The following is an 18,757-nucleotide window of genomic DNA, read 5'->3' as shown; positions in this document are numbered from 1 at the left end:
TGCCATTATACAAAAATCCTGCACCACACACTTTTGGGAGGACCATCATATTTTTCTGCAGTGCATCACAGATTACATTTCAGGAAAGAAAGAAAAAAAAAAAGGGGGGGGGAGTATCTCTATTAGCTAAAAATATTTCTGTTCCCTGTGCGGGAACTTGGTTTTCTTTCATCACAAAGTGTGCTTTTGCTGTTCTTTAACATGAATATGATCAAAACGTAGCGACTGTGATGTACAGCAGCACTGCAAATGCATTGTTTTAGTATTTATTTACGTATATTTAAGTATTTATTTACAAAGCAGGAAAACATACACACAGTGAAGACAAACGTAGACAGTAAATAATTAAAGGAAGCGCGCTTAAGGAGAGCAAAAGCAAGCATGTACAGAAACCCTCTCCCAACTTAATTGGACGGTTTATTATGCACACGCACGCACGCGCACGCGCACACGCACACGCACACACACACACACACACACACACACACACACACACACAGTACAAATGTGTGTATATATATTGGGTAGAAACCTTGCATGTCCATACTTCCCCTTTTTATGTTTTTTTGTTTTTTATAAAGTACCACTCTATTTTAAACTTCAACATACAACAATGTCACACATAAGTAGTAAAAAACATGGCCAAAATAGGGACGCCAGGTTGAAAGTGGTTACAGTAAGTGTGTCTGTGTGTGCGCGTGCGTCAGTGGTGTTAAGTAACTAAGTACATTTACTCAGGTACCGTACTGTACTACAATTTGAGGTATTTTTTTTTTACTTTACTGGAATATTTCCAATTTTCAATACTTTCTCAGAGGCAAATATTGTACTTTTACTCCACTACAATTATTTGAAAACTTTAGCCACTAGTTATTTAAAGATATAAATTATTATATTAAAAAACATGAATTAACCACTTTAGTCCCATTTTATATCTAGGCTATTTGAAAATAGCCAATCTACAAGAAAGAGCTTGTAGATCTGCTATTTTCAAACGTTTTGTAGTTTGGTACTTTAAGTATATTTTGATGCCAAAACCGTTGTACTTTTGTACTCAAGTAACATTTTGAACACAGGCCTTTTACTCGTACCAGAGTATTTTATGTTGTGGCATTGCTATTTTTACTTAAGTAAAATATCTGAGTACTTCTTCCAACACTGGCGTGCGTGCTTGAGTGTGTGCATGCGTGCGTGCGTGCGTGCGTGCGTGCGTGTGTTCAGTGCTGACCTTCAGCTGTGTGCTGAGTGTGTGCAGCGTGGTGAGCATGCCGTGTGCCTCTGCCTCCATGCTGTCGGTGTGCAGCCTGGAGAACGCCACCTTCTTCCACTTGTCCCACTTGTTGTTCCACAGCTGCACCAGCTCCCACACCTCCTGGAGATGGCTCAGGTCCTGACAACAACACACACACACACACACAGGTTGGTAGGTATTACTACACACACATAGCAGAAAAACGGCAGCCTGGCTCCAGACCATTATAGACCCCACCCACTCCACTGAGTGGACTGCTTGTCTGATAATCAGGCTAGAGAAATGGCCCAATCCTAACCCTAAACCCAACATGAATCATTTCCCATTTGTAAACCTAACCTAAATATTCTTGTTTAATTTACCACAAACCATCCATTTCTATTATGAGGACCAGGAAAAGGGTCACAATGTCTAATTCTACTTAGCCTGGGATCAATACCGTTTTCGGGTTTCTGATCCGGTCGGAACTTTACGTCATCAGGAGGCCGGAGCCAACGACCGGAACCACCGTCGCCGTGCTCCTCCAAAATGATTCCCCTAGTTTGAAACTTGTTTCGTTTCTTTTGGTATAATAATCGTTTGGTTTGTCTATTTTCTATTCTAACTCGTGGCACGACTAGCAAGACTAAACTAAATGATTCGCATTATGTGGGGAACAAAAACAATGTGATGCCAACCGGAACCCACACGGCTAGTTTTAGAATGAATACCAGGCTTTCCTCCGAGGTGGAAAGGCTGGTGACGCGAGGTTACATTATACTAAAAAAATAATTCTATTCTACTATGCTTTTGTTAGTATAGTAATAACAAGTACACAAATGTCTTATTTTAGGATGGCGTTTTAAACCCTAAAGCCTGAGTTGTAGGCTACTTAGTTGTGTTCCAGTGTCCCACACCGATAACAGCAGATCTGCTATATTTTGTGTGTACAGCTTAACGCCAAACCTAAACCCAACCTCTAAACGTCCCATATCTTTGCCCCTTACTGTAAGCCTGACTCCCCAAAATAATTTCTAACCACAAAACAACAATTCATCTTGTGGAGATCAGGGGAATTGTCCTCACAATTTCTAGTTCTGAAATTCTACAAAGTTGCATTTGGCCTTCACAAGTATCGTAACACTAGTGTGTGTACACACACACGCATGCGCACGCACACTCATGCACGCACGCACACACCCACACACACGCAAAAGCACTTACTAGAATGCATACAATAAGAAGAAGAAAAACGCCTCCTTATTTACATGCTTCTTTGCGATTGCCTCTTGGCTGTTACAAGGCCAGCTTTCACCACACAAAAAAAACGATCCCCTCCAAACCCAGGGATAATACATTTATGTGGGTATTGTCAAACCACACAGTGCTCGACTACACAATAAGTGGCGACTCAGCGGGGCAATTGGGCCGATCGACAAAGAAAAGTAGCGGGGAATAGAATTGGGCTTCTGCACATAAGCCCTCTCCGACCGTCTCCGCTTACATTGAGCATAATATAATGGAGAGACAGAGAGAGAGAGAGGCTCGACAACAAAATGCCCACAGAACATCAGTAACTCTGTGTGTCCCTAGTTTTAACACAGTAAGACCGGGAACACTTTAGATTTATTTCGCTATTAAAAAATAGCAGAAATACAAGCTCATAGCGCGGCACTCGGTGCCGCGCTATGAGCTTGTATTTCTGCTATTTTTGAAAAAACAGTCGTGAAAATGTGTGCAAATCTTTGACTATAATATACACGTATATACACTTTTAACTCAGATCTTTGCTTCTGGGGGTCCCTGGAACAAAATGTTTTCAGATGGGGGTCCGCGGCCAAATACATATAATTTTTGGGGTCCTTGACATGAAACATTTTGAGAACCACTGATATTATAGCAACATACGTTTTTAAAAAAAAACAAATGTTAGTATTTAGAAGACATTTGTAAAATCCCCCAGAAGCAAAGATTTGAGTTAAAAATGTTGCACACATTTTCGACTCATAGCTCATAGCTCATCTATGAGCTTGTAGATCTGCTATTTTTGAATAGCCAAAGAAATCTAATAGCGACACAGATGCGTTCCCGGTCTTAATGGGTTTACCAATAGTATGTACTGTAAGAATGGAGTAATATTGAACAGAACTTTATTATTTTTTTCTATTCAAGGACGCCCATTTTGATATCGGCGCTGTCGGGCAGAAACCTCGTATCTCCATGTTTCAAATGTTTTTTTTCCTGTAAATTAATGCCCTTCATCATACAAGAGTGTCGCACACAAGTAGTGAAAATAGCAGATCTACAAGCTCAACGCTGACACGTTGAGCTTGTAGATGCGATGCGCTTGTGAGCTTGTAGATCGGCTATTTATACTATTTTAAAAATGTATTTAAAATAATAATAAAAAGGATATACAAGGTATCCACCCGACACAGTGATGATGTGCATTAGGCCACAGACATCTTTTTTTTACCTCTGGGACCCCAATTAACACTGCTAATTCCCCAGTGTCAATTTAACTCTGAGAGTGAATGAAAGAAAGGCAGCAAACCTCACACTTGAAACACCGTGCGGTGCAAGTATCCAATTTTATTGCGAGCTTTCGTCGTTTTGACCTTCTCCAGGCTTGTACAAGGTCAAACGACCAAAGGCTCACAATAAAAATGTGATACTTGCGCTGTGTGTGTTTGGAGTGTGTCGGTTTGCGACCTTTCTTTGGTGCACTCTGGTTTTATACAGCTCCAGCGCCTCACTTAAGTTTTTGTTAGCGGATGAGCGGTGGCTTTAGTTCACAAACTCTCAAATGCCTTTCACACGTGCCCTGTAACATGGACGTTTTCCAGACTTTAACCGGTTTGGCTGTGTGTGTGTGTGTGTGTGTGTGTGTGAGCGCAAATGTCCGACTCACTATAGGACCTGAGATGCAACAGACTTAAAGGAGTAGTTCACCCAAAAAATTACTTAATTTCTATCAATTACACAACCCCATGAAGCCTTGAATTCATGGAGATAATTTTTTCCCCCGCATTCCTAAGCCAATAATTTGATGACCGGCGGAAAGATGCTAATGTATCCAGTAGGAGACTCAAAGAGTCTGCTTTGAGTCTCCTACCGGAGAGAGTGCCGGTAATAATATGGTAATAATATGCGTCGCAGATTGGCTATTTTCACTATCTGGCATACAACAACGTATATAAAGGTGTAAGTGGTTAAAGGTTATCAGAAATGGTGGCTTGTGGCACTGTCAGTGATGCCAGATTTGCAATTGAATACAAGTAAAGGCCTTACAGTAATCTGATTACTGGTAGTTGGATGTTCCTATATTGATCAAGTCCCAGTAGATTGGAGGGGGTGGGGGAGGGGGCGAGTTGATTACTTACAATATTTGATTAGTCAGAAACCAAACTTTCTCCACCCTTGGCTTGCTTTAATTTGGACAGCCTGCCAGTGAAGAAGTAAGGTCTGACTTAACCACTTACAGGGGATTTATCACTCATTTTCAACATTGAACTATGTCTTTAATACACCTTAGAGCTGTTGTGTGGAAATAAGAAAAAAGTTCCCCACCCTTCTATGTTGTCTAGAAAAGGATAATTGATTGAGGTCATGTGATCAGTGACATACGCAGGGTGTACTTTTGGCTGAGGGGGCGGAGCCAAAAGTACACCCTGCGTATGTCACTGATCACATGACCTCAATCAATTATCCAGTTCTAGGCAACATAAAAGGGGGGGGGGAGACTTTTTCTTCTAAGGTGTATTAAAAGACATAGTTCAATGTTGAAAATGAGTGGTATTGCCCTTTAAAGCCTATATGGTTGAGTGGAGTCCCTCTGAGCCAGTGTATTTTCTGTTTTCTGTTATTGTGAGGAAGGCTGTCACTGAACAAGCTCACAACAGCGTCGCATTGCGTCGCGTTGCGTCGCGTTGTGAGCTTGTCAATCTACTATTTTCAGCTAAAGCTTTCCTCTTGCTATACGGATGCTCATGGGGTTTAAGTGGTTAAACATTTAAACCCTACAGTATATACTTAGTTGACCGCGGAGCCCTCCAGGGCATACATACTACGTACGTGGTCCGATGGCATTTCCCTCTACACCAAATATTTCTGCAGAAAACAGCCGATCTACAAGCTCATAACGGGTCACGTTAACTTGTTGTGAGCTTGTATAACGTCTAACCCCAGAATAGGGACGCCTGCAGGCTTCAAGTGATTACGGATTTATTTTATGTTTTCCATTTGGGGGAGAGAAAATAAAAGTCTTAAAAAAGTCAAGTGTTTTGTAATTCTTTCAGTTAATCCTGATCCAGGGAGGCCTGCTGAGTGGACAGAGACTGGGGGGGGGTCAGCAGCATCCAGGAGACAGACAGACAGACACACACACACACACACACACACACACACACACACACACACACACACACACACACACACACACACACACACACACACACACACACACACACACACACACACACACACACACACACACACACACACACACACACACACACACACACACACACAGAGTGTGACTGAGAGAGTGCAGCAATGCAATAAGCTCACAGCGGTTGCAGGGGAAGCAATGCGGAGAGAAAGGAGGGGGAAAAAAACCATAAACAGAACAAGTGGTGCTGAGTGTTTTGCCAGCTCTCTGTACGGAAGCATTGGAGTGCTCATTCTCCCCTCTGTGAAACATTTTGTTGTCTTCCAACTTCTGTCTGCAACCGGGGAATTAAATTGACTGAAGAGTGAGACTGGGAGCTAGTGAAAAAAATATAAGGAGCACATAAGGACATGGGTAATAATACAAGCTAGCAGATTAACCCATGAAGACCTGAGGCGATTCTTAAAAATGTTTTCTAAATCCTAACAGTTTTTTGAAAAAAATATAAAACGATTTTTCAAAAATAGCAGATCTACAAGCTCGTAGCGCGGCACTCGGTGCCGCGCTATGAGCTTGTAGATCTGCTATTTTTGAATAGCCAAAGAAATCTAAAGTGACACAGATGCGTTCCAGGTCTCAATGGGTTAATCCAATCAACCACTTATAAGCCCTATTATGCTTTGTACGGCAAATAGTGAAAATGGAAGATCTACAAGCTCACAACTATGCGTTGTAAGCTTGTGGATCTACTATTTTTGCAAATCATTTATTTTTCTTTACAATTTGCCTAAGATAGGGACACCAGAGCACACTGCTGTTGACCACTTAAACCAGGGGTATTCAACTAGATAAGGCAGGGGGCCACAATTGTAAAATGACTTGAAGTCGGGGGCCACAAAACCGTGTTTTTTTTTTATTATTTGACCCAAAGACCAAGGAGATATGATTGTTCGAAGATTTAGACTCCTATCCACTTCCTTGTTAACTTAAAACTTAAAAATTCTGTATCTCGGCTCCTGAGTACTTTTTTTTTTCAATGAAAAATCTCTGGCAGGCTACAGCTAAAAATCTGAAATAATTCTGGCAGTCAATGTGTTAATAGGGCCTGCTTCATACTGCACTCATGGCTTTTGAGGCCTTTGAAGGCACAGGCTTTGATTTGGATAATGAGAAAATAGGAAGTAGATATGTCAGTGTTCTGTGGTTCTGTGCACGGGTCCCTGGCATGGAAGTGTCTTTGTGAGAAGAGAATTGGAGGCAGGCTGGCAAGGTGAAGTGTTTACATGTTCGTATGAAGGAAAGGTCCTTGCTTTTTTTTTAAGCTTTTGAGCATCCGGCTGATAAGAGCACAAGCTCTTATGATGCATTTCATTAATAGTGGAGAGTTAGACCATTATTCAGCCCAGGGCACTATTGACGATGAATCATACTGTGTAAAACCTACAAGTGGATTGAGATGTAGAAGATGGAAGATCAAACAAAATCCACTCAAAACTAACCAATTGATTGATTTGAAAGCCACTCAAAACTCAGAAATAGCTACAAATGGATGCCATGTGATGGATGAAATGTTGTGCTTTTTTTATGTTGCTGTAGTGATGTAGCTACCTGGAAAAAAAACAGCTGAACTACTTGAAAGATTGAAAGACATTATTCTGAAAAGTAGAGAGAAGTAGACAACATTTCTGGCTGTTTGGTTTCATTGAACCCATGAAAAGGTCTTTAATACCTTTACTTTTAATACTTAAATACATCTTAACACCTTTTCTTAAGTAGGCCTACATATGATGAGCTACCTGAACACTTTACAAGTGATTTTCTTAGGGGTGACTTTAACTTTTAATAGAGTAAAATATATTTCAGGTAAGATACAGTATCTGTACCTTCGCACCAAAAAAATAAATAAAATAATAGCAGAATAAATGAACCCTTTAACCAACCAGTTACACATTTTTTTACTTCTACACCAAAACGCTTCACAAAAAATAGCCAATCTAATGCGATGCATTGTGAGCTTGTACATTAGATCTGCTATTTTTGGCTAATGTTCCCCCGCCAGAATAATGGATGCTGGGGTCCGGTTAAATTTCTAAGTTAAATTTGTGTGCAAAGTGTGGTTCTTGGTAGAAAGAGTGTGTGAGTGAGTTCAGAGTGATGAGTGCATGGTGGAGGTCAGACCTTCTCCAGAGCGTGGATGTCTTTGGACGGAGGAGGCTCTATGCTGAACATGGCCAGGCCGTGTCTCAGTCTGCCGTCCTCTTCTTTCAGGCCGTCCAGCTGGCCGCGCACCGCCTCCATCTCCATCCTGGCAAAGATGCTCCTCACCGTGCTGCCAAACGGACCTGGAGGCCAACCATCAGTCACACCGTAAGCACAGGTACACATAATATGCACACGCACACACATGGGCACACACACAGACACACACACACGGACACACACTGCACACACATACTGCACACCAGTGTGGTCTCAAACTTTTTTATTTTAAATTCAAGGACCCCGAGTTTGGCATGCATTATAGACCACGGACCCCCATAACTCTGAGAGACCCTGTGAGGGTCCATTTGATTCCATTTGTACACTCTCTGAGTTAAAGACCTTTAAAGGTCCATTTGGTTCCTACCTATCAATAATTTAGCTGAGGACGCCCTGGAACGGACGCCCTGGAAAGGACGCGACGTAAAAAAAAGTGTCCAAAACACTAATTTCTACATCTAACTTGAGCTATAATTGAGCTGATTCATAATTAATTAAGTAATAATATATTAATGTACATTACTATGGCAACACACTACAGCAACACGACACAGGGTGTGTGTGTGTGTGTGTGTGTGTGTGTGTGTGCGTGTGCGTGTGCGTGTGTGTGTGACTGTGCATGCGTGATAAAACAGTTGTGACATAATTAGGCATTGGAGGGCTTGTAAGAAGTGAACAGGCGGTGATGGTTATCTGTGGGAAGTTTAGTTTGGACTGAGACGAGAGAGAGAGAGAGAGGGAGAGGGAGAGGGAGAGGGAGAGGGAGAGGGAGAGAGAGAGAGAGAGAGAGAGAGAGAGAGAGAGAGAGAGAGAGAGAGAGAGAGAGAGACAGACAGAGAGAGACAGAGAGAGAGAGACAGAGAGAGACAGAGAGAGAGAGAGAGAGAGAGAGAGGAGTGTTTCTCCCAGCGCGTCATTAATGTTATTTCACAGCTGGACTGGTTGGGTCATGGGGGCCAAACCTCCGGCGGGGATGCAGAGAGAGAACGACAGAAGGGGGGAGGAGGGGTGGAGGAGACACACACACACAGAGAGAGAGAGAGAGAGAGAGAGAGAGAGAGAGAGAGAGAGAGAGTGATGGACTACAGAGGGAATAAAGGGACAGAAGGGGGGTAAAAAGAAGGGGTTGAAATGAGTGTGTGTGTGTGTGTGTGTGTGTGTGTGTGTGGGGGGGGGGTATTGAGAGCGATTAGGTCTGCTGAAAGGAATGGCCGGCCAGAAGGAACGGGAGAGGGAAGGGGTGAAGGGGTGAAATGAGGTGTGGAGGGAAGACGGGATGAAGGAATGGAGGGGTAAATGCAGAAGGATGGGGGCTCATGGGAGAGGAGAGGAGAGGAGAGGAGAGGAGAGGAGAGGAGAGGAGAGGAGAGGAGAGGAGAGGAGAGGAGAGGAGAGGAGAGGAGAGGAGAGGAGATGAGAGGAGAGGAGAGGAGAGGAGAGTTTGCAGGGGGAGTAAGGCGGCTGCTAGCTGGCTCCTAGCCCAGGTATCCACTACATCTAAGTGGATACCTAGGGTATGGTACCTAGTAGAAGTAACAAGTATTGAAAAGTGGAAATACTCCATGCAGGCACCTACAAATACACAGGCATACTACACACTCACATACAGTATGCATGCAGGCACAATATCTGCTTTCAATTAAGGACCCTTTACTGTACTCATAGAGGTATGTACAAAACTACAGGATGGAGGGAAAATCCCCGGCCGTTCGTTTCAATGAGAGTTGCTCACCCAGCGCATGCTCCCCCCGGAAGTCCTTTGGCACCAACGTTGGTGCCAACAGAGCAGGCGCACTGGAGTTTCAGGCCATGGGAGCACGTGCAGTGGTGTCTTTTATGCGCTCAGCGAGGCACGCCACCAGACCAGTCAAAAGAGTAGGGTTTTGAGCTGTATTGGAATGTGACAACGCCCCCACAGTTGGTAGACGAGAGGCAGTTCCGCGTTTGTCACAGAAGCGGGGCGTGACTATTATTTTTTTGGCCGACAAAACATAGTTTTGGACCGCGACAGAGGCAAGCAGTCTCGGTGCCTCTCGTGGCTCAAGTTTGCTTGAGCCTACTCGGCGCCGTCCGAGTTATGTACCGATAGGGACAGAATCGTAAATCATGCTTTGGGACGAGCGTTTGACCCAACTGCCACTCAAAGTGGCTACCGGCCAATCACAGCGCGTCTTTGCACAAGTGGTATAGGCTTTGGGATCACGCGGCTTGTACTGCTCTGTGATATACTGTAACTGCATGCACTGGACTGCACTGGACTGCACTGTACTGTACTGTACTGTACTGTACTGTACTGTACTGTACTGTACTGTACTGTACTGTACTGTACTGTACTGTACTGTAATGCATGCAATGTCATGCACTGCACTGTACTGAATGCCACTGTACTGTACTGTATACAGTATGCACTACACTTTGCTGACCTCATTGTGATGGTCCACAGTGGACCAATGGACTGGAGTGGCTGCAGTCCTAATGAAGATCCAATATCTTGGGTCCGCCTATGATTTATTTATGATTGGCCAATTTGGCACTGGAAGAGTTGGACGACATACTGTCAGAGAGAGAGAGAGAGAGAGAGAGAGAGAGAGAGAGAGAGAGAGAGAGAGAGAGAGAGAGAGAGAGAGAGAGAGAGAGAGAGAGGCAGAGAGGCAGAGAGGCATAGAGAGAGGCAGAGAGAGAGAGATACAGTAGAGGCAGAGAGAGAGAGGGAGGGTAATGGACTCAGAGAGACAGAGACAAAGAATTGGCAAGAGAATGAAAAATGAAAGCAAGACAAAGAGAGACGGTGTGAGGGAGAGAGATAATGATTAGAGAGAATAGGGAGGTGAGAATTTGATGAGACTGCCTATATTAACCCATTGATACCTGGAACGCATCTGTGTCACTTTAGATGTCTTTGGCTATTCAAAAATAGCAGATCTACAAGCTCATAGCGCGGCACCGAGTGCCGCGCTACGAGCTTGTAGATCTGCTATTTTTGAAAAAATTTGAAAAAATATTTTTTATATTTTTTTCAAAAAACTGTTACGATTTTGATTTTTTTTTAAAGAATCGCCTCAGGTCTTAATGGGTTAAACCATCAGAGTATTCTCTGTCTGCCTGCCTCTCTCTCTCTCTCTCTCTCTCTCTCTGGGTAGGTGCCCTTCACAGCGACACGGGGATGTGGCTGACCCAAATGACTGGGATATTATTGGGAGTGCGCGAGAGGAGGCCCTCCGTTGCATACTGATGAGGCTCGGCACAAAGCTGCCTTCTGGCCTCATTAACCTGCCCCGTGGACCGCCTTTTGCCCCCCCCCCCCCCCCCCTCCTAGCGACACCACCTCCACCATCATCGCCACCATCACCCTGCCACCCTCCCCACACACACACACACACACACACACCCGAAAAAAGTCGCTCTTCTCTTCTTCTGACTTTCTTCTGGGAGGTGCCATGGGTTAAAATGCCCCAGAGGATATACAGAGAGGGGTCGCGGCTGTCGTGGAAGTTTTGGGGGAGTTTGCGCCCCCTCCCCCCATGCTGTCTGCGTTACAACTTTGGCACAGTGGGAAATAAAGAGAGGTGTGGGCGGGAGGGGGGGGGGTTGGGGGGCTGGGGGGGGGGTAGCAACGAGAAAAACACAAAAAAATGGAGATCAAAGTTCCACGAAAAGTTTTCTACGTGACGGAGGAAGAAGTGGGATCCGTCGCGAGGATGAAGTCGTCTGATGGCAGACAGAGAGTTGTCAACTCGTTACACTCCATTTCCATCTTCAGTCTGACATACTGTAGCCTCCGGTCTAACCCGTTTCCGTGTGGGAGGGGGATTCCAGTCACTAGAGACTGCTCAAAATTCAGTCATTTTGCCAAAAAAAAAAAATAACCACACAATTTGCCTTTGAATCAAAGCAGAGAGTTGTTTGGAATCGATTTAGAAGCAACCAGATTTAGAAGCTTCCATCGACCGCGTACTGTAGATCAAGGGTCTTCAACAGGGGGTCCGGGACCAGTAGGGGATCCTCAGAGTTTCTACAGGGGGGGTCACCAAATCTGAAAACGTTGAAGACCACTGCTGTAGATTATACAGCAGATTTTCTATTTAAAAAAATAAGGTGTTACTCCTCCTTTGGTTCCAATGACAATGCAACTCCCTACACTAGCAAAAATGTTGTATCCCGTCTACAACTAGTTCAGAACTCTGCCGCAGGACTGTTAACAAACACTAAGAAGCGTGACCATAGTATCACTCTATATTGGCTGCTCTCCACTGGCTACAGTACCTGTGAGCTTCAGAATCGATTTTAAGATTTCACATTTAAAGCCTTGCATTGGACAGGCTCCAAAGTAACATTACGGATATGTCTGAGCCCTGGAGTCCTCAGACAAGGCTCTCTTGGATGTTCCTACGACCCGCCTCACTACTTGGGGGTGATCAGGTTTTCGTGGCACGGAATGAGGATCTGAGACCAGCACAATCAGTACTCTCCTTCAAAACTCTTCTGAAAACACATCTTTATGTTAAGTCTCTGAGTCTCTGGTATTTTAGGTCAAAACTAGGCCTTTTTGCTCTCTTTGTAATGTTGCTTGTTTTCTGTATGGGGACTACAGATGGAACTTAGCATTCTTGCTAAATCCGGCGTATTTACATTGCCTTGTACAGTATGTGTGGTGTTCATTAATATGTGCTGTCCCTGCCAAATAAACGTATACAAAAAAGGGTTTCTCTTAGGACTATTTGCATTTAATTGGCAACTCTACTGCTGTACATTTTGTATTCTATTGATAATGTGTTCTTGTTTTTATTGCTTGGGTGTTTGCTGTTTGTAAAGTCTGTCTGTAAAGCACTTTGCAACTTTGTTTAGAAAAGCACTATACAAATAAACTCAATATCATTATCATTAGTCAAAGTCGTAAAAGTCATAACATAGCCCCCCCCCCCCCCCCCCGTTACTGTACCTATGTTTTGTTCTTGTTTTTCGTATTTTGAAACTATTTATATGATGTTCAGCATAGTAGTGTATATCTGTCTGTCATTTGAATGAGTACAAAGGACCACCATTGAAACAAGCCGATGGCTTTCTTGGGTTTTTCAATTCCTATTAGCTGACCTTGTATTGAACAGTACTTTCAAGTGCTTTTTTCTGCAAACTTCTAATAAAGTATTCAATCAATCAGTCCCACCCATGGCTCTGATAATATATGATAATAATCACTTTTTATCGACCAAGAAGCGTCTGTTTCATATGTCCTGATGCCTAAACCTCCCCTCATCAGGCTCACCTGTGGAAAGCCGGGTTTCTAATCAGAACTGTAACCAGTGCCTTATAACTAGAGCCCACGGTACTCCATGGAGGAGGCGGAGGAGAAGAAGTAGAGCGAAAGGGTCGAGACGAGAGGTGAAGCCAAAGTAGGACGAGGGGTTTGTACCCTTTTTTTTTACTTTTTGGTTTGTTAGGCGACGGTGCGTGTGTGTGCGCGCGTGTGTGTGTGTGTGCGTGTGCTTGTGCGTTACACTCGACAACGTTTCCTGGCATGCTTGTGCGCGTGACAGAGGCAGTGCTGGGGATTTCAATTTCACCTTTAATGGAATCGCCAAATAGGCAATAAAACAAAAAGCCAAGAGAGCAGGAGGAAGTAAAATCCTCCCTACAACAGGTGCAGCCAGAATGGATGACGACACCATGGAGAGCAGGGCTGGTTGGAAATGAACTAAATAACAGGCCAACCTGAAATGAGGGCTTGGTGAATCTGGACAAAACTAAATTCATTTTATTTTTGACCAAATAAATCAATATCGATATTGTATATCCATAATATATATTATTAATATTATTATCTTTTTTTAATAATAATAAAAATAGCACAGACTCAAAGAGTCTCTGTTGAGTCTCCTACCGGATATATTAGCATCTTTCAGCCGGTAATCAAATTATTGGCATAGGAATGCGACAAAAACTAATCTGTCCCCGGTCCTGAATGAATTCAATTCTTCATGGGGGTGTGTAATTGATATGAAATAAGTAATTTTTTGGGTGAACTACTCCTTTAACACATTGCGTGCCAATCGCGTAGTTCTACGCGAACCTAAATAATTGCGCAGCGTGCCAGTCGCGTAGTTCTACGCGAAGTGGTCTTTTTTTTCTTGCAGTGACACATTTCATTGTAGGCCTCCCTCGCAGTGACACATTTCATTGTAGCACACCCAGAAACGGAAATGAATGTCAATCGCAGATTTTCGTTCCCATCCGCCGCCGCTCTAAAGCTTCCGCTAATCCGCCATTATCTCTGGTGTTGTTTTTCTCCGCGCTGAACGCTGTTTAATAGAAACTGCGACTACTGCAAAATGGACGATCGCCGATTGAAAATTTCCTCTCTGGGCCACTCACAGAACTACCCTGTGTGTCTACAAACAGTTGAACGCGCGATCTTAACCCATTGAGACCTGAAGCCGATTCTACATGTCTCCTAAATCCCAACAGTATTCTGAAAAACCTATGTTTCTATATCAGTGGTTCTCAATCTTTTTCATGTCAAGGACCCCCAAAATTATATGTATTTGGCCGCGGACCCCCATCAAAATATCTTGTTCCAGGGACCCCCAGAAGCAAAGATTTGAGTTAAAAATGTTCACCTTAAAAATATATATATTCAAAGATTTGCACACATTTTCACAATTTTTCAAAAATAGCAGATCTACAAGCTCGTAGCGCGGCACTCGGTGCCGCGCTATGAGCTTGTAGATCTGCTATTTTTGAATAGCCTAAAGTGTAAAATAATGCTTTATAGCTCAAATCTAAAAATGACACAGTTCCAGGTCTTAATGGGTTAAGGTATTTAGCGAGGTCTGTGGCGAGGTAAAAAAAAAAAGAAATTGCTGGCACTGGTGAGTACATTATGATATTAAACTCTGGCGTGGAATGTGTTAAGAGCAAAACGAGCAGCGAGGGAGGAAGGGAGGGAGGGAGGGAGAGAGAGAGAGAGGGGAGATAGATAGATAGATAGATAGATAGATAGATAGATAGATAGGGTGATATGGGGATAGGGGAGCCTGTCATGGCGTCAGGGCCGTCAGCCTGCACTGTGGAGCAGAGTGAGTGGTGGCAGACAGCAGTCATCAGGACCGGGGACAGATTAGATACAGCCTATTGGTTCTGATGGGGCCTGGCAGCGCTGCTCACTGTGGCTCTGTGAGGACACACACCGAGAGAGAGAGAGAGAGAGAGAGAGAGAGAGAGATGTAGCCGGCTGCTCTGCCCGACACTGGTCCTGACCTCCCGCTGAGACCCGTCAAGGCTGAGGCCTTGCATCATGCACACACACACACACACACACACACACACACACACACACACACACACACACACACACACACACACACACACACACACACACACACACACACACACACACACACACACACACACACACACACACACACACACACACACACACCATGAAGCCATGCATCATAAATGGATTACCCAAATGCCCTCTGTAATCGTGTGTGTGCCGGGGGAGAGCCGTTACTCAGACGCACAGTCACCACATACACACACACACACACACTCAATAGCACGTGAATGCGCGCACACACACACACACACACACACACACACACACAGGAATACATTTAAAGGTTCCCCCACACTGGATGCACACGTGCACACGCGGGGATACAGAGCTGCACCCGCAGACAGACACAGCCAGACAACACACTGCAGCTATAAATCAGTGGTTCTTCCTAACCTTTCCCTGGATCAGGGACCACTTGAATAATCTCAAAAAGTATTCGCGGCCCACCCATTCGCGGCCCACCCATCTGACCACTTAACATGTGGTCAGATGGGTGGGCCGCGTGCATTTTCATAGCATGTTTATTTTTAATGACAAATCAATCGATTGTGCTCTGGCTTGGATCAGTGGAACTAACGCAGTGTACTTTAACCCAGTTAGACCGGGAACGCATTTTTGTATTTCTTTGGCTATTTCTTTGGAAAATCGTGAAAATTTGTGATATATAATTTGAATATATATATTTTTTTAAGTCTCTTTTTTAACTCTGTATCAGAATGAAGTTTTTAAAGAAAAATAAATACCAATTTTGACGTTTATTTGGAGGCCCACTTGCAGTATCCTCATGGCCCAACCAGTGGGCCCCTGCCCACAGTTTGGGAATCGCTGATCTAAGTCAGTGCAGCGTTGTACACCTGTAGGCGTGGTGACCAGTGGTGGAAAGTAACTAAGTACATTTACTTAAGTACTGTACTTAAGTACAATTTTGAGGTATTTGTACTTTACTTGAGTATTTCCAATTTCCAATACTTTTACTTTTACTCCACTACATCTCAGAGTCAAATATTGTACTTTTATTCCACTACAATTATTTGATAACTTTAGTTACTAGTTACTTTTCAGATATAAACTATGATATAATGAAACATATCAACCACTTAAGCCCTATTTTATACATAGGCTATTTGAAAATAGCCGATCTACAAGCTCACAACGCGTCGCGATGCGACGCGTTGTGAGCTTGTAGATCGGCTATTTTCAAATATTTAGTACTTTTACTTTTGGTACTTTAAGTACATTTTGATGCCAATACTTTTGTACTTTTACTCGAGTAAATTTTTCATTCTGGACTTTTACTTGTAACAGAGTATTTTTATATTGCAGTATCGGTACTTTTACTTAAGTAAAGAATTTGAGTACTTTTTCCACCACTGCCTGTACCTGTGTCACGTCTCCACGGCGCCATGGAGGCGTGGTGACAGGGTGACAAAGGGAGAAGGCGGGAGGGTGGAGGGTGGGGGTGGCGGCGGTGGTATATAGGTGAACCTGAGCTGTTGAACTCGTGCAGGGCGCGCTGCGTCTTGGTGGTGAACTCCTTGGTGGAGGTGAGCAGCTCCCTCTTCACCTCCTCCTTGCGCTGCCTCAGGACCGTCCCGCTGTCCAGCAGCGTCTTGCGGAACCACGACCACTCGCCGTTCAGCGTCTCCAGCATCTGCTGCACCTGTTGGGGTTAGGTGTGTGTGTGTGTGTGTGTGTGTGTGAGAGAGAGAGAGAGAGAGAGAGAGAGAGAGAGAGAGAGAGAGAGAATACGTCATTTCTCTGTCCTACTGTATATGCCATTGGTTCTCAAACTTTTTCATGTCAAGGACCCCCAAAATGATATGTATTTGGCCGCGGACCCACATCTCAAAATATGTAGTTCCAGGGACCCCCCAGAAGCAAAGATTTGAGTTACAAATGTTCGCTTTAAAAAATATATATATTCAAAGGTTTGCACCAAATTTCACGATTGTTCAAAAATAGCAGATCTACAAGCTCATAGCGCGGCACTCGGTGCCGCGCTATGAGCTTGTAGATCTGCTATTTTTTAATAACCAAAGTAAAGGTTAAAGTGGTTAAAATTATTGTGACGCCATGAACACATTTTGCTGGACCCCCTGGAACGCCCCCCACCGACCCCTGGAGGAACCCCGAACCCTACTTTGAGAACCAATGCTATATGCTTCAATGACATAACATGCATACTTTGTATCCAATTCATGACAAGTATTATTAGTTTTAGTATTTTTTCTTTTTTTAGAGTAGCCAATTATTAATTTTGACCACTTTTTTTCCTCTCCCAATTTAGTCGTTATACCAATTAAATCCTCCACACACTTTTACGTGTTGTCACTGCCGTTATGCCCTACTGGCTCACCTGGCACCAATCAATTTTTTTAGCTTCGACAATTTCAAAAAGTTCAAACAGGTTGGGGTCATATACAAGACCTTACATGGTCTGTGCCCGCCCCCCCTAAGGGAATTCATTAAAAGGAAGCCTGAAAGAGGAATCAGTACCAGAGCAACCACTCGAGGAGATTGTGAAGTGCCGCACCGGCAAACAACCTTCTGTCAAAATGTCCTCTCAGTACAGGGTTGTGTAGCATGGAATGGCCTTCCTCTACATATAAGGGATTGTGCTACATTTCCATCTTTTAAATTCAATGTGAAAAGATGGTTGCTTGAAAACCAAAGCTGCAACCATTTGTGATCATATTTTAGGTTTTTTTAGGCTATGTGATGTAATGTAATTGTATTTCACCGTTTGTCTGTTTTCTGATGTTATTGTTTTTCTGTTTTTCTGTTTTGTGTGAGGACTGCGGATGAAAATTAGCATCTTTGCTAAATCCGGTGTATTTACGTTCATGTGACGTTCATTAATATGCTCTGTCCTGTCTAAATAAACAAATAAAGTAAAAAGTAAAGAGGACGTTCAGTACAGCAGAGCCTTTGTCCTACTGCTCTGCTCCCATTCAACACTCCCTGTGACACATATCACCCTCCTGCCCTAACTAGTGTCACTGTTCAGAGAAAGGCTCGGGCCGAACCAGATGGATTCAAACCCCTATAGACTCCTCTCGGTGGTGGACAGGTACTTCCCGAGCACCAAGCGTCATTTTATTCTATAAAACCTTTTGAGTTTGAGTACATTTTTACACTGTATACACAGGCACTGTATGCATCAAGGGATAACTGCCAAAACTAAAAATACATGTTTTTTTTTTTACCAATGTTCGGTTGCCCCGCAAAATAAATAAATACAAATAATATTTAACCACTGAATACCTACAGTATATACATCATCCTACAACAAATAACAAAAACAGATCTACAAGCTTGCAATGCATTGCATCGGAAAAGTATTTAAAATATAGGGAATTTGTTCCAGACTTACAAATACACATTTACATCAATTTTAAAAAAGTGAAAATATGTTTTTCTGAAGCTTGTTTTGGCTATGCGTACTTGAGTACACGAGTGGTGTGTGTGTGTGTGTATGTGTTCCTCAGTGAGCTACAGCAGTGTTTCCCAAACTGGGGGACCCCCCAAACAATTATGTTGG

The 18,757-nt window shown here is 43.5% G+C and overlaps 1 protein-coding gene across 1 annotated transcript in view; it reads right to left on the bottom strand.

The window, feature by feature from the left end:
• The window catches only part of dnah2 (dynein, axonemal, heavy chain 2), a gene marked incomplete at both ends in the record, with an annotated part of 428,475 nt that overhangs the window by 272,840 nt on the left and 136,878 nt on the right, over positions 1–18,757 (bottom strand). The window contains 3 exons of the mRNA XM_080450915.1: positions 1,229–1,390; positions 7,800–7,963; positions 16,597–16,825. Coding sequence (XP_080307041.1) covers positions 1,229–1,390; positions 7,800–7,963; positions 16,597–16,825 — 555 coding nt within the window. The remainder of the gene's footprint in view (positions 1–1,228; positions 1,391–7,799; positions 7,964–16,596; positions 16,826–18,757) is intronic.

The sequence above is a fragment of the Gymnoscopelus braueri genome (assembly GCF_963280865.1).
Source record: "Gymnoscopelus braueri genome assembly, chromosome: 15".
NCBI classification, from domain to species: domain Eukaryota; kingdom Metazoa; phylum Chordata; class Actinopteri; order Myctophiformes; family Myctophidae; genus Gymnoscopelus; species Gymnoscopelus braueri.
This window is presented reverse-complemented; position numbering and strand designations above follow the sequence as displayed.